This window comes from Delphinus delphis, chromosome 14, assembly GCF_949987515.2.
Source record: "Delphinus delphis chromosome 14, mDelDel1.2, whole genome shotgun sequence".
NCBI classification, from domain to species: Eukaryota; Metazoa; Chordata; class Mammalia; order Artiodactyla; family Delphinidae; genus Delphinus; species Delphinus delphis.
This window is the reverse complement of record NC_082696.1, coordinates 86,997,997-87,021,870: the sequence shown is the minus strand read 5'-3', so window position 1 is coordinate 87,021,870 and position 23,874 is coordinate 86,997,997. Positions and strand designations below refer to the sequence as shown.

Here is a 23,874-nt window from a genome sequence, read left to right as displayed (position 1 = left end):
TTCTACATTTATAATCAAAAGGAATAAGTATCTAAACTTAGATATGAAATTCTGATGCTTAAAGTAATTCCCATCCTGGGCTGATCAAATCTTCATTCTCTGGACTCTGGTCTATGGCAACTGAACTTGTGCTAAATTAACAAGAGCAGGTGTGAACCACTCAACTTCTGAGCTTATTCAAATTATTTCACATTTTAAGAATGTGGATGCATTTTTGTGTGAGTACTTTATAAGCTGTAATGCCTTTTTTCCCTTATAGTAATTCATTTATTCACTCATCTATCACTTCATTCATTCATCTATTTAGTGAAGCTTATACAGTATTTAATTCCATCTATAACTATAGCTAAGTGCTATGAGGTGAGTTCTATTTTATTTCTGTCTCTTTATGTTGAACATTTCTGAGACACTAATGGTACATCTTAGTAATGTTTTCTAAATCCTACCCAGGTACGTGGTAAGGTTTTCCAAATCTTACCAAGCCTAAAGTGGCTGCTACTAAGTAAAAGATAATGGTAAGTAAGAAAAAATATTAATGTTGATGATAACATAATGATAATAGCTAACATTTATTAAGTGATTACTAAATGCTTTTACCTATTTTAGACTTTTAATCTTCAATACACCCAGTAAAAGCTTAGAAGTCATGGGACTTGCTCCAAATTTCATAGCCAGTGATGAAGATTGTTGTAGTCCAACTGGCTGTCCAACTCAAGAACTCAGGCCTTTCCAGACCATGGCTGGGATTAACATATACACACCACTATATATAAAATAGATAACCAGCAAGGATCTACAGTGTAGCACAGGGAACTCTGCACAGTATCTTGTAATTAAGCTATAAGAGAAGAGACTCTGAAGACAAATATGTATATATAATATTCAAATATATATATATATATATATATATATATATATAACTGAATCTCTGTGCTGTACACTTGAAACAAACATGATATTGTGAATCAAATATACTTTAGTTAAAAAGAAAGACTGCATTGTATATGCCCACAATAATAGTGACACAGTGGTAATTGGACTGTCTTGCTCCTTCATATTCCTGGACACAGTGGTTAGCACAGTTGGAACCTGATCCATTATGACAAAAAGTTGTATGCATGTACTTATAATCTTGAAATGGCCAATAGTGAAAATAATTGCAGTCATTTGCTGAGTACCTTCTGCATGCAAGGCACCTGCAGTACATTTTAGGATACAAACCATGACCCTCTGCTGCAGGTACTATTATTTTTTACATTTGACAAACGAGGGAGGTGAGGTTCTGAGTTGTTCATTAACAAACACAGGGTCTCACCATCAGTGACAGTGTCAGGATGTGCTTCTAAGTTTTTTGTTTCCAGAAACCTGCTTTAATTGGTATAGCATTATACTTCTTAAATACCAAGAAAAGTAAAACTAGCCATGCCTGATAAAGATGGGCTAAGATAATTTTTGTTGTTGTTGAACTAAATTGCATTGACTAATGACAACTTTCACAGAGTTAAAATACAGTGAAGTTCATTAAAGTTGCCTTTTTTAGGATTTATTTGTCCCTTAACTCTTATTTCAGAAAGATGAAAGAAATAATTCTAGTTTTCAACTCCAGCCAAAACTACACATTCTTACTTGTAACTATTTTGCTACTGATACCATTCCAAAAAAGCACTTATTACATACAGTGTTGTTAAAAGTATTTTCCTATGATTTTTTTGGGGGGGGATTCTGGAGTTGTGACTTAGGAGCAGTTCCAGGGGACACAGGGAAGCCACAGAGAAGGTGTGGTAGCCCTCTGCCCATCCATCCAGTTCCTCCCAATCCAGGTCCAACCAGGGGAGCCCCACCTTTATTTCATACCATACAATTTCATACCCACATAAAATCCTATTTATAAAAAATACCTTTATTGAGTTGTAGAATAGCTTTTCCAGTTATTCATAATTGAGCACACAGTACAATTGAATATATATTAAGGTGTGTGCTTTAAGAAGCTTCAGGGTAATGTTTTGGAAATTGTAACCTTTTTATTTTCTAAGCAGCACCCCCCATGCTATTTCTTTCTTAAAGAGAGGAAGGCACTAAGTGAGCTTCTTCTTGTCTTTGAGTCTAAAGAAGTCCTAGATTCTGTCTTCTGTGTGATCTAATGAGCAAAACCAGGTAAAGTCAGAGTATCTGGTATGAGGCCTGTTGACTTAAGACTATTGGTGCACATGACCACCTCTACCACCTGGGCCTCGGCCCCATGATGAAAGCACAGGCCGAGGGGACTCTCATTGACTAGAATGAATTTTCTGTTCCTTCATCAGAATGGAGACTAAAAATGGAAATGAAGTTGTAGAAAATAAAATTGTGTGTCTTACGTATATATTACTGGCTGAGATTTCTATATGCTAAATTTGGAAAAGATGCCTGGTTTTGCTGGTGGCAGTGACTGGGGAGCTGTAATATGGAAAAAGAAGGAAGTTTCACCAAATTCACGTTTTCCATCATATTCTCCCAAGTTAGACTCATCTGTGGTCTGATGATGCAGCCCCTGAGAGAGACAGGGGCTGCAGTGGTCTTAAGAATGAACTGTGGACAGTGGTTCAGTCCCACAGCCAGCAGCCTTCATGCTCCAGAAATGGCTGTGTAAATAGTGTGGGAGTCCCAGGGTGTCACCTGAACAGGGAAAATGCGAGATCAGTCACAACAGCCCAGTCTGTGACCACAACTTGAACCTTTTTTACTGTTCCCATCTCAATTTGTAAAAGTCTCACCCTGGCCGGTTCTTCACAAGTCCTCTCTCTGGGCTATTGTATCACAGGTGCTGTGGTTGAGGAAGGGCAATTGGGAGGTTGTTATTTCTCATCAGTTTATTTTTTAGACTCAGGCAGAAATATGTATTATTTTTGCCTTATCTTACCTAGGATATTTTTTTCAATTAAGGTCATTCTTTGAGTCAGGCCATGCTGACAAGCAGAAATTTATCTTGCTTCATGAAACATTTAATGATAGTCCACTTTCTAAATCCTGAACATAATCAATGTGCTATTTACGCTTCAAAAACATTCAAAATAAATAGGCTAACAGTTTTCTTTCTTTCTTTCCCCAAAACTAGGACAAAAAATATTAAAACATTACTCATTCTTTCTAATGATCATTTGGAAATTGCTGATTAGAGTTTTGAAATAGTTCAAGAAGTGTGCATGTGTGTGCATGTGTGTGTACTGTTTGTGGGTTGTGTGCATGTGAGTGTACATGTGAGTGTGTGTACATGTGTGTGCACAGGTGTGTACATGTGCATGTGCACGTGGGTGTACGTGTGCACAGGTGTATGTTTGTGCATGCATGCGTGTACACGTGCATGTGCCCGTGTACATGTGTGCATTTGTGTGTGTACGTGTCTGTGTGTGTGTGTTTACGTGTGTGCGTGTTTTGCATACATGTGTGTGTGCGTGTATGCATGCGCCTGTGTGCGTGCATGTGTGTATATGCATGTGTGTATGTGTGTGTGTGTGCCTGTGGGTAAGTGGCTCCCAATGGAGGGAGGTATGATTTTGTCCTCCCTTCTCCCAGGAACACTTGGCAATGCCTAGAGACATGTTTGCTCCTCACAACTGAGGGAAGGCATAGACGTCAGGTTGCTGTTAAACAATCTTGTTGTGAGGACAGCATCTCACATCGAAGAATTATCCAGCCCAAAATGTCAGCAGTGCTGAGACTGAGAAATTCAGCTGTAGTTTAGGGACAGACTTTTCCAATAAGGAGGTTAAATTGGATGCCCACTGAATGGAAGACTTCATGTTACCTGAAGCCAGCTTCCTTGTTTTGGGAACAGTCACTCAAATAGCTTCCTTCCGTTAGACAAAAATAGCATGGGGCACCTGTGCAGTGCTGACAGAGGCCTGAACATGTCTATCCCTCTCAGAGCACACAGACACCTCTGTTCTCATTTGGTAGCAAGAAATAAGGGCCGAGGTGGAGGGCTCACACTAGGCAGGAGCAGACTGCTCATCCCCTTTGTCCCTATGGCCTCCAGGTACTTTATCAAGGGGAGGGTTGGAGCCTCAGGGAGCAAATGCTGCCCTTGCTGCCATGAACACTCGATTGAGGGCAAAATATTTTCTTAGTGCTGTCTTTGATTCCTTCCTTGCTTTTTTTCCTAAAAAAATATGTCTCAGGAGCTAATCCTCACATGAAGATTATGATCACACTAGTGCAATGAAATTTACTAATGAATTTGTTCTTAATTGGTTTTACAACGATGGAGCAAGAGGTTAATTATTATGAACATAATATCTACATTCACCTTGTTTCATTACTTGGTTTAATATTCCCGTCACCTCACAAGTGGATCTGAGAGTACCCATTACTTTCAGAAGTGTAGATTTTTTCCTCCAGTATAACAAGGTGCATAATAAACAGTTAATTTTACATTTGATAGAATAGATAACATTTTATATTTGTCTTCTAAAATGTAATGCTTTGCTACTAGAACTATAGGCATATAAAGTGCTTTCTTTTCTTTCATTTTTTGGGGATAATTTGGTTCTGACAATGTAGAATGTGTATTTTAAAATATTGTATTCATTCATTCAACCAATCAATCATTCAATAAAATTTATTAATTATTCTGCAAAGCAATTGGTTAGATCCTGAGAATGTGAAATTAATAAGCAAAAGTCTCACTCTCCAAGTGCTCAGCTTTTAATTTTAGAATGTTTTCTCTGCATAGATTAATCATTATTGATATGAAGTCTGATTGGAAAGGAAGCCAATCCAATTGTATAACTATTGTCATTTCAAGAAGGTTGTCATCTGCTATACATATCAATTTGAAGCCATCAAATCCAGAAACATTAAGCAATTTCATTCTCTGGTTGTGAAATCAATGTCCATTCAAAATTCAGACAGCTAATCATTTTAACTGCAAGGTTAGGCATATATCATACAATATTTCTAATTAGTCTTAAGTATTGATGGAAATGTGGGAAGTAAAAATTCCTAACATAATGGAATTGTCATGCCTCTTGGGGTGATATGATAATCCCGGCATAGACATTGGGTGGTTTTAATAGGTCTGCTAAGAAACCAAATTCTCTAGAGCCACCAGCAGGGTCACTAGTGACAAGTTTTGAGCAGTTCTGAACAGACTGTGTTAAGTTAATTTCAAATATACTTCACACGAACATAATTACTTTTGATAATTTTAAGTGTAATAACTTTATGGAAGAAAATGTTTATTTCAGTTCTTTGCCTTCCACTCTGAATTCCTTTTAAATGCTATCCTAAAATTTTTCACCCATTTTAATAAAATTTAGTTTCTATTTTAGTGAGAGTGTTCTTCAACAATTAACACACACATCAACTGCAAAATATTATAAGGTAAAGTCTGACTCAGAGTGAAAACCAGCTTATGATTTCATCTCTGTAAAATAACCATAGTAATGATAACTCAGCTAAATCAGCTCTGTTTTCATATTTTGGGCAGTTTACAACCTAAATGCACACAGATACAAACACATCCAGTAAACTGCATAGGCATCTGTTACAAAGTTTAAAAATAGGAAATATTTTAGGATATTTGGAAAAAACAGGACTCAAAATATTGATATAATTATTGATATTTTATCAATTATTAAATGCCATAATGTATCAGATTGTCACCCAGATTAATGTAAACAAGGTCTTGTAACTCTGGAGAAAAAGTTTGGGAGTGAGTCTAGGTAGTTGGAAAGCCCAGAGACCCTATGTAACTAGGACTTCTGATTTCTATGGCTATTCCAAACCACGTCTGCTTTATTTTACTCTAAACCCTGCTTCTTCTTTAGACAACAGACAAGGCTCACTATGATTTCCTTCCCTTGGAAATTTTCTCTGCTCTTCAGCACCTGACCATCTTTGAGATCTGAAATCAAGTTTTATTCCTGCGTCTCATTCATTATTTAATAGTTATTTATTAATGGACTACTCATGTTCCAGTTACTGTGCTAGGGATGCATTCAACAAGGCACAAGACAGACAAGTCCCTGAACCCATGAAACTCACATTCTCTTTAGGAGAGAAAATCAAGGAGTAAAACAAATGACAGACAATAAAAATGGGTGCTATGACAGGCAATACCTGGGTGGAAAGGACAGTTTAGGAGGGTTCAACTAAAGGGGTGACTGAGCAACAAGAGGGAGACACCTGGAAGGAACAGCGTGAGGACAGAGAGGAGGAGGAGAGGCTGTAAAGCCGAAAAGCTTCTAGAGTCCTCGAGCAACAGGATGTCACAATGAACGGAACGCTGGCAGGTGCTCTGCGAGTAGAGGAAGATGGGCAGGAACCCAGCTGTGCAGGCTCTTGTTGGCAGCACAAAGAGTCTGTATTTCATTCTCAGCATAAAGGTGAGCTACTGAAGAAACTTCAAACAAAAGCGACTTGATACAGTACAGCATACTTTGAATCACCCTGGCCAAATCATGATGAATGTTTAGAATCAGGCAATGAAGAACTGTAATAGTACAGGTTAAAAAAAAAAAAAAAAAGGCAGACTTGGGCCAGGATGTTTTCAGAGAAGAGAGAGAGAATTGGGCAGATGAAAGATGAAATTTTGGAAAGGACTTTCTGGTAGGGCTTGGTGGTAAATAATAAAAACGATGGAAGAGGTCAAAGAGAAGTCTCAGTATATAAGAAGAAGGCAGTTATATGATGGGATAGGAAAGGCCATGGGCAGACAAGGCTGGGGAGGGGCGTAGAGACTAGAGGTGGGTTGATAGGGGTAGGGCGTGAGGAATTTTATTTTAGAATTGTTAAGTTTAAGATTGAGATGAGACTTACAAGATGAGATATTATGTAGGTGTTTGGGTATGTGAGTCTGGAAGTCAGATGAAAAGTCTAAGCTGGAACAGGTATAAGAAGAGAAGGAAAATTAGCCACTGAGATAGGAGGGGTACTACAAGTTTACTCTTTTCAAAACAGAAAGAATAAATGATTTTGAGAACACAGAGTGTTTTCACTGAAATGCATAGTACAATGAAGACAGAAAAAGTGTCTACTGGCGTTTTGATCATACAGGGTGATCACTGTCTTGCTTTACACGAATAGTGCCTGTTTATATGTGTTGTCCTGGGTAATAATTAACAGCACCCTTTTCACTCTAAAAAGACTAGCAGTTTGCATAATAAAACTCCCTAGTTACAGGTCGTATTAACAAAGCTGTGTCAGCTGTGGCACCATGGAAATCAGATTGGATTGAAGAATAAATAGCAGGTGACAAAACTGAAATCACAGGTGTAGCAAATTTTTGATATATTTGGCTCTGTAGATGAGCAGAATAAAAGAAAAATAAGATCTGCAATGGTGTTGTGTTCCAGTAGGGCTATCCCTAAAGCCTGCTTTTATTTTGGGGGGAATGGTCCAGCAGAGAGAGAAAGATGGATAATGCAAGAAGGAAAGTTGATGGAGGGAAGGGTACAAAGGGAGGAGTTGGCCTTGGACAGAAGTACGTCAAGTCCTCTAAGTAGTAAGAGGGACGCACTCTTTCTTTCAAGTCCTTTCCTTCTGACTTTGGTATTCTCTCATAATCTCCATGCTTCCCCTCTCAGCCACTTACCCTACCATGGCTTCCAGTGTTAACAACATAAGTCTCCAGCTATGCTTAACTCTTCGGGTTTTCTAGGACACACTTTGTTTTTGACAATTAGAGAACTGCTATCCCTAATTTGTTCTAATTTGGTAAATTCTTCAAAAGAAACATTTTATACAATATCCTCACACTGTTCCAAACATCATTTAAAAAAAATCTTGCAGAAGTTTAATCTTTTTCTAAAAGAAAACAAAACCTTTTTTAGCATAAATTTGGGCAAATCATTAGCATAGTGTTTCTTCACAGGAGCATGATAATTAGTTACCACAGAAATAAACTTGTCAGACAGGATTATCGAGGAATTAACATTTCAACGGTTCCTAGAATTTTTCTGCTACTGAATCTATGAATGCAGCCCTAATATATTCACTCCTAATGGCATGTGGTGATCAATGAGGCTTTAACAATTAAAGCTACCTGCAAGGTCACTTAGAGAGTGAGCCAAAGCAGCAGGTAACTTGCAACTTTAAGGAAAGCCAACGTGGGGAGAGATTCATGTGTAAAACATAAATGATATATGTACCATATCACGCCGTGTGGGCTCTAGGAAATGAACTGTGGAGACCCTTTCGGCTGTGTGCCTCACTGCTCAGTTAGAATACTACTTTAAAACTTAACTTTGCTATTGTTATATTGATTTCACTTGAAGCCTGCTATCTTTAATTTCTTCTGGTTATAAAAAAGACCATACTAGAAAAAGATATTTGATGATCCTTTGCAATAAAGTTTGAAGACAACAGAAAAATTTTACATACTTTAAAACTGATAATACACAACTAAAGAAAGCAAGTACAGTTGTCCCTCAGTGTCCAAAGGGGTTGGTTCCAGGCCCCCACTCCATACCAAAATCCACAGCTGCTCAAGTCCCTTACAGTAAATGGCATTGTATAGCCATCCCTCTGTATCCGCAGGTTTCACAGCCATGGATTTGGAAGGCCGACTGTAAAGATTTGGTTTTTGATTCTGAATTCATTCCAATGAATATACAATGACAATTCACATTAAAGCAAAGCATTAGTTATGCTTTGGAACTCCTTTCCACAAAATCACTTTCCATTATTAGAAGCAACTTTAGAAATAATATTTAAAGAAATAAATCATTTTCAACTTGTGAAAGGATTCCAAAATATTTGTGAAAAGAGCTGGATTGTGTCAATTTTCAGAAATAATAATGATGATTATTCTAAACGTTTTTCAAAAGTGACTTCACCTTCCACCACACAAGTGACTCCCAAAATTTAACTTTTCTGACATTGATTTGGTAAGTTAATTATACCGTGGTGGTCTACTTAAAAAAAAAAATCAGAAATGTAAAGATTTAAATTCAGTGTATCATGTATTTAGCATTTCAAAATGCACCAAATTGAATCATAGTTTTTCAGGTTTTTAACGAGAATTAAAATTCATCATTCAACAATTGTCTTCAATATTGCAAGTTTCTCTTAATAAGACAACCCTAATCTTTATTTTTACATTTACACTTAAATATTTAACAGAGAGGTTTTGCAGAATCATGACTGGCATAACCTTGTTTTATCTATTTTGGCAAGACCTTTCTTTAGTCTCCGTATTCGTATATGTAATGTTAAAGTTATGAACTATCCACTTTCAGTTTGTTTTCAGTTATGTTTATATTAGAACAGGAGACAGAGTTCACTTCTTGGCAAGTTGAGAGGAAAATGAGGCAAGCCAGAAAGACAAGCTGTGAGTCAAGCTATTAAGTAGCAGGAAAATTCAAGTAGTCGGAATTTTCAACTTTCACTTACATCAGAGTGTCTTTCTTACAGGGGAAAGCACAAATCAGCATCTAAATCAAGGCAGATACCAGGGCAAATTAAAGAACACGGGTAATAAATGGTCACCTGTTAAAATGTGTATTTATGCTTTGCTAGCCTTTGTTCCCATAGATAATTGTTCCTCTAAAGAACCATGCATTTGGCTGGCTCAGTAGTTGTCACTGAACCGTCAGGATTCATCCATCACTTCTTACCTACTAAGAGCATGCATTTGGATGGAAGAAGCCAACTCTACTTTATGATCTTGTCTATTTCTAGCCTATAATATTATCTTGTTTAAAAGTTGTTCAAAAATATATTCTGAAATCATTTTTTTCCTAAAAAAGGACTCAGGCTTTTGTCTTTTGTGTACTGTGAGTTTTTATATCCTGGGTGTGTGGTAAGAATACCTGCACATGACAGCTTCCCCATAAATGCACGTGTATGTAGCTGCCAGATGCTGCTGAGGATAATGTCTACACTTTCTGCAGATGATCCCACCTAAAATATTCCCAACCTCGGCTGCATAGTTTCAGCCTTAATTTCCATGGAGTAATGACTAATGCCTTGTTTAAGGAAAAAACATACTAACAGCAACTCTGATGTTTAATGCATATATTAAGTACAAATGAAACTAGCTCTGGGTTCCTCTGTTTTCACTAAAAATATGAATAATAGTAAGTAAATTTTTCTGAGAAAAATTTCAGTAATTTTGTAATAGCCAATATTTTCAGATATTCAAGTAATATGATAGGAAATGTCCTACTTTTAAATGGTTAATTAACTTGTGTTTTAAAAGTTTCTAAAATATAATTGAAAATTTATTGGAGTATTTGTATAAGTTGAGTTAAACATGATAACTTTTAAAATGCTTAATTACTAATTGGATTAACTGACCAATGCAGATTACACTTTAAAATTCAGTTTCCAAATTTAAATGACAAAATTTCACTCCTTTTCACTATATTTTGTGTTGAATAAATATATGCCATTGGGGAAAAGGAAAGAAAAGTAAGTTTATGTTACGGAGAAGTTTTGCTGGGTCTGTAAATACCGTTTTAGAAGCAGAATCAATTATTCATTATTTTGTACAAGTTGAAGTAAAATCATTATTCCACTGGCATGTTTTTCTTAACACTACTCACAGTGGTTAATGAAAAGGTTAATGAATAATGTGCATATTTCATTAGAGAAAAAAAATCTTTATTTATTGGAAAGTGGTTAAATGGTTTATTTCTTTCCTTTGTTTTTTTAACATCTTTATTGGAGTACAAATGCTTTCCAATGTTGTGTTAGTTTCTGCTGTATAACAAAGTGAATCAGCTATATGTATACATATATCCCCATATCCCCTCCCTCTTGCATCTCCCTGCCACCTTCCCTATCCCACCCCTCTAGGTGGTCACAAAGTACAAAGCTGATCTCCCTGTGCTATGCGGCTCCTTCCCACTAGCTATCTGTTTTACGCTTGGTAGTGTATATATGTCCATGTCACTCTCTCACTTTGTCCCAGCTTACCCTTCCCCCTCCCCATGTCCTCAAGTCCATTCTCTACATCTGTGTCTTTATTCCTGTCCTGCCCCTAGTTTCATCAGAACCATTTTCTGTTTAAGATTCCATATATATGTTTTAGCATATGGTATTTGTTTTTCTCTTTCTGACTTACTTCACCCTGTATGACAGACTCTAGGTCCATCCAACTCACTATAAATAACTGATTTTTGTTTATTTTTATGGCTGAGTAATATTCCATTGTATATATGTGCCACATCTTCTTTATCCATTCATCTGTTGATGGACAGTTAGGTTGCTTCCATGTCCTGGCTATTGTAAATAAAGCTGCAATGAACATTGTGGTACATGACTCTTTTTGAATTATAGTTTTCTCAGAGTATATGCCCAGTAGTGGGATTGCTGGGTCGTATGGTAGTTCTATTTTTAGTTTTTTAAGGACCCTCCATACTGTTCTCCATAGTGGCTGTATCAATTTACATTCCTGCCAACAGTGCAAGAGGGTTGCCTCTTCTCCACACCCTTTCCAGAATTTATTAGATTTCTTGATGATGGCCATTCTGACTGGTGCGAGGTGATACCTCACTGTAGTTTGATTTGCATTCCTCTGATGATTAGTGATATTGGGCATACTTTCATGAGTTTGTTAGCAAACTGTACATCTTCTTTGGAGAAATGTCTGTTTAGGTCTTCTACCCATTTTTGGATCAGGTTGTTTGTTTTTTTTTGATATTGAGCCGCATGAGCTGTTTGTATATTTTGGAGATTGATCTTTGTCACTTGCTTCATTTGCAAATATTTTCTCCCATTCTGAGGGTTGTCCTTTCATCTTGTATATGGTTTCCTTTGCTGTGCAAAAGCTTTTAAGTTTCATTAGGTCCCATTTGTTTATTTCTGTTTTTATTTCCATTTCTCTAGGGGGTGGGTCAAAAAGGATCTTGCTGTGATTTATGTCATAGAGTGTTCTGCCTATGTTTTCTTCTAAGAGTTTTATAGTGTCTAGCCTTACATTTAGGTCTTTAATCCATTTCGATTTTATTTTTGCTTATGGTGTTAGGAAGTGTTTTTTTCTGATCTGATTTTTATGATTTCTTTCCTTCTGCTAAGTTTGGGTTTCTTTTATTCTTCTTTCTCTAATTGCTTTAGGTGTAAGTTTAGGTTGTTTATTTGAGATTTTTCTTGTCTCTTTAGGTAGGATTGTATTGTTATCAACTTCCCTCTTAGAACTGCTTTTGCTGCACCCCATAGGTTTTGGATCATCTTGCTTTGATTGTCATTTGTTTCTAGGTATTTTTTCATTTCCTCTTTGATTTCTTCAGTGATCTCTTGGTTATTAAGTAGTGCATTGTTTAGCCTCCTTGTGTTTGTAATTTTTACAGATCTTTTGCTGTAATTGATATCTAGTCTCAGCATTGTGGTTGGAAAAGATACTTGATATGATTTCAATTTTCTTAAATTTACCAAGGCTTGATTTGTGACTCAAGATATTATCTATCCTGGAGAATGTTCTATGAGCCCTTGATAAGAAAGTGTATTCTGTTGTTTTTGGATGGAATGTCCTATAAATATCAATTAAGTCCATCTTGTTTAATGTGTCATTTAAAACTTGTGTTTCCTTATTTAGTTTAATTTTGGATGATCTGTCCATTGGTGAAAATGGGGTGTTAAAATCCACTACTATGATTATGTTACTGTCAATTTCCCCTTTTATGGCTGTTAGCACTTGCCTTATGTATTGAGGTGCTCCTATGTTGGGTGCATAAATATTTACAATTGTTATATCTTCTTCTTGGATTGATCCCTTGATCATTATGTAGTGTCCTTCTTTGTCTCTTGTAATAGTCTTTATTTTAAAGTCTATTTTGTCTGATATGAGAATTGCTACTCCAGCTTTCCTTTGATTTCCATTTGCATGGAATATGGTTTTGCATCCCCTCACTTTCAGTCTGTATGTGTCTCTAGGTCTGAAGTGGGTCTCTTGTAGACAGCATATATACGGATCTTGTTTTTGTATCCATTCAGCCAATCTGTGTCTTTTGGTGGGAGCATTTAGTCCATTTACATTTAAGGTAATTATCGATATGTATGTTCCTATTCCCATTTTCTTAATTGTTTTGGGTTCATTATTGTAGGTGTTTACCTTCTCTTGTGTTTACTGCCTAGAGAAGTTCCTTTAGCAGTTGTTGTAAAGCTGGTTTGGTGGTGCTGAACTCTTTCAGCTTTTGCTTGTCTTTAAAGTTTTTAATTTCTCCATCAAATCTGAATGAGATCCTTGCTGGGTAGAGTAATCTTGGTGGTAGGTTTTTCTCCTTCATCACTTTAAATACATCCTGCCAGTCCTTTCTGGTTTGCAGAGTTTCTGAAAGATCAGCTGTTAACCTTTTGGGGATTCCCTTGTATGTTACTTGTTGTTTTTCCTGTGCTGCTTTTAATATTTTTTCTTTGTATTTAATTTTGATAGCTTGATTAATATGTGTCTTGGCGTGTTTCTACTTGGATTTACCCTGTATGGGACTCTCTGTGCTTCCTGGACTTGATTGACTATTTCCTTTCCCATATTAGGGAAGTTTTCAACTATAATCTCTTCAAATATTTTCTCAGACCCTATCTTTTTCTCTTCCTTTTCTGGATCCCGTATAATTTGAATGTTGGTGGCTTTAATGTTGTCCCAGAAGTTTCTGAGACAGTCCTCAATTCTTTTCATTCTTTTTTCTTTATTCTGCTTTGAGGTAGTTATTTCCACTATTTTGTCTTCCAGGTCACTTATCCATTCTTCTGCCTCAGTTATTCTGCTACTGATTCCTTCTAGAGAATTTTTAATTTCATTTATTGTGTTGTTCATCATTGTTTGTTTGCTCATTAGTTCTTCTAGGTCCTTGTTAAATGCTTCATGTATTTTCTCCATTCTATTTCCAACATTTTGATCATCTTTACTATCATTACTCTGAATTCTTTTCCAGGTAGACTGCCTATTTCCTCTTCATTTGTTTAGTCTGATGGGTTTTTCCCTTGTTCCTTCACCTGCTGCATATTTCTCCGTCTTCTCATTTTGTTTAACTTACTGTGTTTGGGGTCTCCTATTCGCAGGCTGCAGGTTCGTAATTCCCGTTGTTTTTGGTATCTTCCCCCAGTGGGTGATTCAGTGTCTTGTGTAGGCTTCCTTGTGGAGGGGATTGGTGCCTGTGTTCTGGTGGATGAGGCTGGATCTTTTCTTTCTGGTGGGCAGGGTCGTGTCCGACGGTGTGTTTTGGTGTGTCTGTGAACTTAGTATGATTTTAGGCCGCCTCTCTGCTAATGGGTGTGGTTGTGTTCCTGTCTTGCTAGTTGTTTGGCAGGGGGTGTCCTGCACTGGAGCTTGCTGGCTGTTGGGTAGAGCTAGGTCTTAGCGCTGAGACAGAGATCTCTGGGAGAGCCCTTGTCAGTTCATATTATGATTATGTGGGGTCGAGAGGTCTCTGGTGGTCCAATGTCCTGAACTCAGCTCTCCCAGTTCAGAGGCTCAGGCCTGACACCAGGCTGGAGCACCAAGACCCTGTCAGCCACACAGCCGGTTCCTTGGGAATTCTGAGACCTTAATTCAGAACTGCCTTCAACTACGGGGTTTTTGAAGCCAAACTGTCTGAGAGGCCTGGGATCAGCCAGAAGCTAGCATCTCTTCAGATGTGGGAGCTTCTCTCTTTCCTTTTCTATCTCACTGATTTTCCTGGCATCTGAGCCAAAGCACTCCTGCCTTGGTTGACACATGTCTAGTCCTTGTCTTTATTATTAATACCTTCAAAGCAGAAAACTTTGATGCTTGCTGTGGTTATAATGTTCCAATTATCTTTATATATATGTTATATGTGTATGTGTATATATGTGTTTATATATATACACACAATGTCTTTGTTTATATATATACACACATTTATATATAAAATAAGTTATTTCTTTCAAACTCCTCTGTTTTGAATGCACTGCTGCATTTTTATATTATTTTCTACCACTCAAACAGATAAGAAGTTCAAGGTTTACAGTATGAAGATGAAATAATTTATCATTCCTAAGAATTGTGTACCCATACTTTAGGCAAGACAGTTATCTGTTGGGATAATTTAAGTTATAGAAAGACAGTGGAATGAAGCAATTGTTTACAACACGTAATATGATATTGTAGACATTTTTGAGCAGTTATAATAACTTAATAAGTAAAAAGTATATACAGTAATTTCTATTTTCTTTGTATAAGCAGTCCAATAATCCACTCAGGGCCAAGATTAAAAGAAATATAAATTCTGTAGTTGAAATTTAACTATTAAGTATTATAAACATTTTTTGTCTTTATTGCTAAAGATAGACATTTATCTTATTTCCCCTTTTAGAAATATTTCTCATCTTGTCTAGTACACATTGTTTTAGCTCATTTATCTTCTTCCTGGATTCAAAGCTAGAAAAGCTTTCCCAGCTCCTTTTGCCATTAGGTGTGTTCATATGACAAAGTTCTAGCCAACAGAATGCCAACGAAAATGAGACACGCCACCTCCATGCCTGCTTTCCCCTACCAGTGAACCATCTACCCATTCTCTGCCATGCTGACTGGAGGACACTCATGTTTTCAGCCAAAAACACATTTGAACTAGCATAAATTGAATAAGGTTGAATAAATGAGCTCTTTATAAAGATGTGGTTGGGGGTAGAACCACAACGATAATATAGTATTCCTGGGCCACAGCATAGCTACTCTGATACCACTTCTGTGTCTAAAGGCCACCAGAAAGAAAGGAGTCATCAGTACTTGGAGGAGAGCCATCAGCCAAGAGCTGATACCTTCACAGGAGGGACTGAGCCAGCCCCTGGGACACCATACAAAGGTCAAGGGATTATGATGCCACTTGCTTGTCTCTTGAATTTCTTTCCAGTGTTCCCCATTGATGGAACCACATAGGAAGCCAGAAGACAAGAGAGCTTGTATTTTTTTGCTAGGGCTGCCTCAGCAAAATATCACAGACTGGATGGCTTAAACAAATGAAATTTATTGTCTCACGTTTGTGCAGGCTAGAAGTCCAAGATCAAGGTGTCAGCAGTGTTGGTTCCTTCTGAGGGATACGAGAGAAAGATGTGTTCCAAGTCCTTCTCCTTGGCTTGTAGATGACCGCCTTCTCCTCTCTTTATACTGTCTTCCCTCTGTGCATGACTCTTTCTGTGTCCTAATTTCCCTCTTTTATAAGGACACTGGTCATATGGGATTAAGGCTCACCCTAATGACCTCAGATTAACTTGATCACCTCTTTAAAGACGCTATCTTCAAATAAGGTCACATTCTGAGATACTGGAGATTAGCACTTCAATGCAAACCTTTGGAGACACAATTGAACCCATGACTGAGCCCACTGATATAATCTACAGAGCACCTCATCCTTAAGCGTACCAAGGTGTTCAAGAGTGGGGTGACAAATGCTTACCTATTTGTGTTTGTTTTTCTTCTTCATGTACTATATGCTGTGGTTTTGCAGCCTAACATCACTACTTGGTTTCATTTGTACTCTCCCTTTCATTAAAAGATGAGCAACAGCTTTAGCTAATGTCTCAGTAAAATAGGTTTAGTACATGTACTTTTAGTACCTTTACTATACCAGTGTGCATTTCATCTGACTTAAGCACTCCATATTTTCCTTCCTGCTTTTGTTAGGTTAAACAATCACACGTTTCTTTTTTAAAAGTATCGTGCTCCTCTGCAGAAATCCTGTCTTTCCTTGTTCCAAAAATAATGAGTTTTTCAAGTTACTTTTTCACAGAGAGTATTTGTTTCAGTCTTTCTGAGAGAGCCTTTCTTCATAGGCGGTGCACATCCTTGCTGTTTTTTCCCCCACTATTCCACTAGAGCATGGGAGGAAGGATACTTCTCCTATATTCATATGCAATGGAACGTCATCATCCAACAGAAACAAGATGAGAGTGTAGAGTTGGGGGTGAAATGTGTGCATACCATTAGCTTTACTTTAAAGGTATGTTAATGGTCAAAATATTATGCCACAGGGACTTCCCTAGTGGTCCAGTGGTTAAGACTCACTTCCAATGCAGGGGACGCAGGTTTGATCCCTGGTCAGGGAACTAAGATCCCACATGCTGTGCAGCATGTCCAGGAAAAAATAAAGAATAACGTGCACGCAGAATATAATTGTTTTTAAATTATAGCTACAGCATTCCTGAATTGATTTAAACAAAATTGAAATTTTCTTTTTCCCTTTTACTTCTAAGTATGTTTTAAAGGTGTAGAAAACTAAAATTAATGGAGCTCCACTTTTGTTCTTTATAGATGATAAACATAAAAAAAAATATTTCTATAAATTTTCCATTATTTCAAACAAACCCAGGACCTGTGAAGAAATATTTCTGAATTTAGATAACTCAGACCAGATATAGACAGGTTGTCAACTACTTTTTCATAAAAATAAAAAACAATAGTGTGTGTAAATTGCAAAAAACAAATTGTAGTTATATAACTTTAAGGAAAGTGATTTTTTTTGCTGTTAAATATCCTTAAAAGTGACATGGGCTGAGGATAGAGAAAAAATAAGTACCCCTGAGATGTAATGTTTTTCTTTTAAAAAACACTTTAAAGAGTATGTAGTCACTTTTAAAACACAGACTGGACATGCTATAGTAGAAAAATTTAAGAGATCTGGGTTCTCATCTTGCCCTTGCACTGACTAGCACCATGTGATCTTGAGAAAGTTGCTTACTTTCTATGATTCTCAGCTTTGAAATGTGCAAAATGAGTGTTATGGACTCATAACAAATTCATATGTTGAAGTCCTAACCCTCAGTACTTCAGAATGTGACTGTTTGAAGGTAGGGTTTTTAAAGAGATAAGAAGTTAAAATGAAACAATTAGGTGGGCTCTAATCCCTCATGACTAATGTCTTTATAAGAGGAGGAAATTAGAACACAGACACACAGAGGATATGGTGCAAAGATACAGGGAGATAACAGTCATATACAAGCCAAGTGAGAGGCATCAGAAGAAACCAACCCTGCCAGTATCTTTTAAAAAAATTTTATTGATGTATAGTTCATTCACAATGTTGTGTTAATTTCTGCTCTACAGCAAAGTTATACACAAACACACATATATGTATACATATATATATATATACATTCTTTTTAAAAATTTTTTATTATGTTTTATCACAGGATACTGAATATGGTTCCCTGTGCTATACAGTAGGACCTTGTTGTTTATCCATCCTATATATAATAGTTTGCATGTGCTAATCCCAAATGCCCAATCCATCCCTCCCTCAAACCCCTCCCCCTTGGCAACCACAGGTCTGCTCTCTATGTCTGTGAGTCTGTTTCTGTTTTGTAGATAGGTTCATTTGTGTCATATTTTAGATTTTGCATTTACATGATGTATGGTATTTGTCTTTCTCTTTATGATTTACTTCACTTAGTATGACAATCTCTAGTTGCAGCCATGTTGCTGCATGTCCTGCCAATATCTTGATCTCAGAATTCCAGCCTCCAGAGCTGTGAGAAAGTAAATTTATGTAATTTAAGTCCCCCAGTCTGTGATGCTTAGTTAGTTATGTATCTGTAAAGCATCTGGCATATGGTGGTTGTTTAATGCTTACTAATTAATATTGTTCTTGCTGCTTGAAGGCTTTTTTGCAGGGCACATCATTTATATTAATTAATTAATTAATTTATTTATTTATTTATTTATTTGCGTTACACGGGCCTCTCACTGTTGCGACCTCTCCCGTTGCGGAGCACAGGCTCCGGACACGCAGGCTCAGTGGCCATGGCTCACGGGCCCAGTCGCTCCGTGGCCTGTGGGATCTTCCCAGACCCGGGCACAAACCCGCGTCCCCTGCATCGGCAGGCAGATTCTCAACCACTGCGCCACCAGGGAAGCCCAGGGCACATCATTTATAATTCTTATCTTTATCTTATCTTGAACATGCAGCAGTTCTTTCAGGGTAGAAGAAGAGAAGAGATCAAATTACACTATGTTTCTACAACGTGGGTCATTGTATCCATGACTTAAAACATATTCAGACGTTTTGGAGTAGCCTTGGAATTGTGCCCTTTTCAAACTGTTTTTTTTCTGTATTTAACCTCTATATCTCCTAGTTCTACATCTGGGAAATGATAGTAAAACTATAATAAAATGTTAATTAATAAACAACAAGGTCCTACTGTATAGCACAGGGAACTATATTCAATATCTAATAATAAACTACATAATGGAAAATAATATGAAAAAGAATATATATATATATATAAAAGAATCACTGTGCTGTATACCTGAAACATTGTAAATCAACTATACTTCAATAAAAAATGAAAGAAACTATAATAAAAGTTAATAATTAAATTGTTCTTAGAGATGAATAAATTTGTATATGTAATAGAATTACGACTTGACACATAATTGGTGTTTAATAAACTGTAACTATGATTACCATGTTCTCAATTTAGTTTTTAACCCTTTTTCAACACTCCCCAAGTTAGAACAGCATCTTCTGGTGCACTCTCTGTCTCTCCCACCATTTCTCACCTGTCTTTGTTTCCTTTGAAGGGTCCAAAAATGTGTTTTGTGATACAATTCTCACTGCTACCCCAATGTTCATAGACCACCATCCGTCCAGATGTTGGTACACTCTGCCTTGGGAAACTATCACCTTGGCTAGGATGGCATTTTCCAAAGTACATTGCCCTCAGCATTGGTTATTCAAGAGGTTAAAATGCTGAAGAAAAACATTAAAGGGTCCTGTGCCCATGTCTGGAGTTAAGCAAAGAAAGCGACACTTTATTAAATTAGGATCTCAGGAGTCTTAAAATGCACACATACATTTTGAGTGTCAGGGAAGGTATATGTGATGTAACCTTTCCACAATTTAGTTGATAATAAATTGTTTTTTCATTAATTTTCCCTAAGAGTCTGGATTCTAGACAATAGGATTTGGGTAGTTCTGGCTGAAAGAGGGTAGACTTCCTTAAAACTTCTCCTTTTACTTCTTTCCCAGTCTCTGTTTTTTTGCCTCTTTGCTTTCTTCTTTTTTTGGCTTTAAACAGTTAATTATTTTTACCAAATAATAACCTATTGCCATAATCAAATAACTTACTTTAGTCTACATACTGGATAAGGATGATGGTGTGTGTTTCAAAATATCACTTATTTAGAAAAAATGGTGGAGGGAGGCAAAGCACATAATATATATTAGGTATTAAAAATTAGACCTTACTAAAAATAAAAAAATGCAAATTAGGGGGAAATGTCAATTTCACTTAATAGATTGGCAAAATTATATCTGATGTTGGTGAGGACTTGGGGGTAAAGTCAACTTCAAATGCAGCTTTTAGGAATATAATAATACATATTCATTACTCTATATCAATTGTGGTATAATGGATCATTTTACTTTTCTTCTTTATGTTTTTTTGAATGTTCCACATTTTCTATAGTGAATATATTTGACTTTGTTTATCAAAAGAAATACCAGTTTGTTTTCACAACTCCTCTAAGTGGAAAACATTGTGAGGATTTCAGGGTTTCTTTTAATAAATCTGCTTATGTAAATTCCTTGATAATATAGTTCCTATAACATGCTTTCCCCAGTACTATTTTAGGACATACAGACAAGACAGAATGGTTTGATGAACATTAATTTACATACAAGAATATGTGAATATTAATCAGGAGAGCCTCCACTTTGAAGTGCAAGAACAATACCCAGAGAAATAGTCTTTGCTGCATATGAGATGAAGTGGAAATAAAAAGTGTATCTTACCTGATAAGCAGTGTATACTTTCGTCCATCATCCACTTTAATAGTAGTGTTAATGTTTTTCAATTTTGCTTCACCAGAACAGAAAAATTGGTACTACGGGGAAAAAAAATATTTCCTCAAACAGTTTTTCAGTGTGGAATTAACATCTTATTTTTGTATTGAACATTACAATTTACCAGTAATATTTTATTGTGTTGGAGAGATAAGAAGTCTGAAAATTAAAGTGACAGCTCAAGGTGTGCAACTAATAAGTGCTAGAATTAAAACACATAAATGCATACATATTATATATATATACACATAAACTATACACATGTACACATACATACACGCACGCACACACAAACACACACTTCTGGTTTCTCTTGTATTCTGGGAAGCCTGGTTGAGAAAGGCAGCTTCTTCGGCTAGCTGGGAGTGAGTGTTAATAGGCAATTTTCCTTAGATACTAGTAACTGAGCAATGCAAACACTAGTGTATACCATCTAGACAGTGATGTTAACGTCACACAAGGGAAACAAAGATTTTGAAAGTTAATCATTCAACCTAAACTTCCAGAGGATTGAAGGGGACTATGGCCATTTGTGGGATTATTGCTAATTGGACCAACTGAGTTATGGTTTTAAAAGGAGCAAATCATGTCTATAGTAGATATGCTTGGCCAGACACCCCTGGGAATTCCATGAATGGGCTGCAGTGGCCTACATCTTCTCAACAGCATGTTCCTGAAAGTATATCAGTTATATTGTGGCCATTCTTTCACAGAAAGGGCCTTTATAGTCTTTAGCATATCTATTAGAGATCTGTAAGCCACATATAAGTTAAAGAAACACAGTTGCATAGTGTTTCATAACTCCTATGCATCTAGCTACATTAAATTGATATGTCTATATCTTCCCACATGTAATCCAAAGGTAAACATAATGCTATATATCTTAACTTTTTATATTTGGTCATCTCAAAAAGGTTCCTTTCCTTTATAAAATTATCTACTGAGGGTTCACTTTAAGAACTATGTTAAACAGCACTGAGATTTCCAAAAATAAATATATCTACATGTACTTTACCAGAAAATCAGTTGCATGACCTTTGGCTGTACATTCTTCTCAAGCCATGTGTAACTAAGTAAAAGGCCACATTTGTTTATTGCATTTTTATGCTGTGTCTAGTATGCAATCAAGGTGACCAGATTTAATATTTAATATTTTTGGCAGCATGGATAATAATTTAGCTATTTCTTATGTACATCACTAGGAGATCTATGTTGTTAGTTAAAATAGTTATTTAAGTTTAAATGATAATTTACTGGCCAACAATGTGTGTGTATGGGGGGTGGTAATCTCCTTGTTTTGTTCAAATATATCAGAAAATTATTTTTCAGGTACAACTAAGACTTATTAATTCCTATCTTCAGGGATGTAAAAGTTAAACATTTAAAAATATTTAATGGACGATTTTATTAATTGTATTGAATTTTTTCTTTTATTATAAATAGCTCCTTTACGATATATATAAAACAATAGCTACTGTGATTGTTACTCTGTACCATGGATTTTTAAAGTAATTTATAGGTTTTACCTGATTGCTTTCTTACAAAACAAAAAACAAGAAAAACAAAAATCTGTGAAGTAGGTACTACCCTTTTATTACCTTCTTTATTCAGAGGTGGAAACTGAGGGGGAGTGATCTGCTCCAGTCAGGGAAGCACAGTGATTCATGAAACAGCTAATAAGTGAAGGGACTGACATTTGAGTCCCAACATCGATGTATCTGCTTACCTCCTTGTTATTAGAAAGAGCCAATGAAATAGTTTTAAACATTAATTTTGATACATTTATCTTTGAAACTTAAATTTCCTAAAAAAACATTTGACTAACAATTCTGCATTTCTAGAATTTGAATAGGTCTTAAATTATGATCACTGGAAGAGTTCAACCATAATATGTCTTTTGTGAAAATTGTAATGTAAATACATTCCCCATATGATTATACTTTTAAAATGAATGAGGAAATTGGAGCATAGTATCAAAAAATCATAGCAGATTAAGGAAAATCTTAAAATCATAAAGATAGGATAGCACTGAAATTTCCTTTAAATCATTACAATGATGGGTGTGGAAAGAACATGGATTTTGGACTGACACAACGGAGTAACAATTCCTGATCTACCATCTTTGAAAGAGTTCAAAGAGCATGTGTAATACCTAACATGCTGAGAGCCTCCACTGGCCTGAGAGGTCTTTGAGAAAAAGAAATAGAAATACAGAGAGAAATAGCTACTCCTCATATTGGATTAATATGTCCCAGGCTTTCTTCTATGAGTTTGTATGCCTTTACTTACTCACCCATTATATTACACTAACTTCACAATATTTATCCACTTACTAATTTAAACCTCACACCTACTTTTACTACCCTCTTTCATGAGTGAGTAAACTCCAGCGCAGACAGCTTAAACTTTGCAAGACCTCAAAACCCCTAAATGGCCAAGCTGGTGTTCCAACTCTAACATTCTTGCTCTAGAATCCATGATCTTAATATATTTTCTTAAGTTGGAGCCCAACACGTAATTGCAATCCAATAAATTATAGCAATTATTACAGAGTATCAATATATATGTTTTCTTTGTCATAAAACCTAAAAGAAAGAAATTCTACACCTCTCTTCACCCATTACAGTTTTATAATTCCTAAATGTCTTAGTTCAACTAATTTGAATTTTTTTTTATCCACTTGAAAGTGAAAGAAATCTCTGTTCTCCATTATTTCATACATATTTTCACCAATAATTCTACAAGTCTCTGGTGTGGTTCACCATGTCTCTGGAGACATCCACTGTGGTGAGAGGGGCTGGCTGAGTTGTGAGCTGAGTTAGGAGTAGAAAAATGTGCTGGACGTGACCAGGGCTCAATATTATGTGTGCTTTATAGTTCCTTATATTTGGTCTCTTCATGTTTTCTGCTTATTATAAGACTAACGGAAATTTCTGGTCTTTGTCGAGGAAAATGCTGTACAGCAGGGATCAGCAAACCTTATCTTAAAGGGTCAGACTGACGTTTGATGGCTCATTATAGTATTCTATTCATTACATAATTCTATTTTCTTGTCCCATTTTCACCTGTTATTATTATCTGTAATCAATTTGAAGCAATATGAGAACAAAGTGTGTTTTATTTACCATTGAATCCTCACAAACTGGCACTGTCA

The 23,874-nt window shown here is 36.3% G+C and overlaps 1 protein-coding gene across 1 annotated transcript in view; it reads right to left on the bottom strand.

Annotated features, from left to right (window-relative positions):
* The window catches only part of EYS (eyes shut homolog), a 1,667,443-nt gene that overhangs the window by 684,070 nt on the left and 959,499 nt on the right, over positions 1–23,874 (bottom strand). The window contains exon 26 of the mRNA XM_060030409.1: positions 20,670–20,761. Coding sequence (XP_059886392.1) covers positions 20,670–20,761 — 92 coding nt within the window. The remainder of the gene's footprint in view (positions 1–20,669; positions 20,762–23,874) is intronic.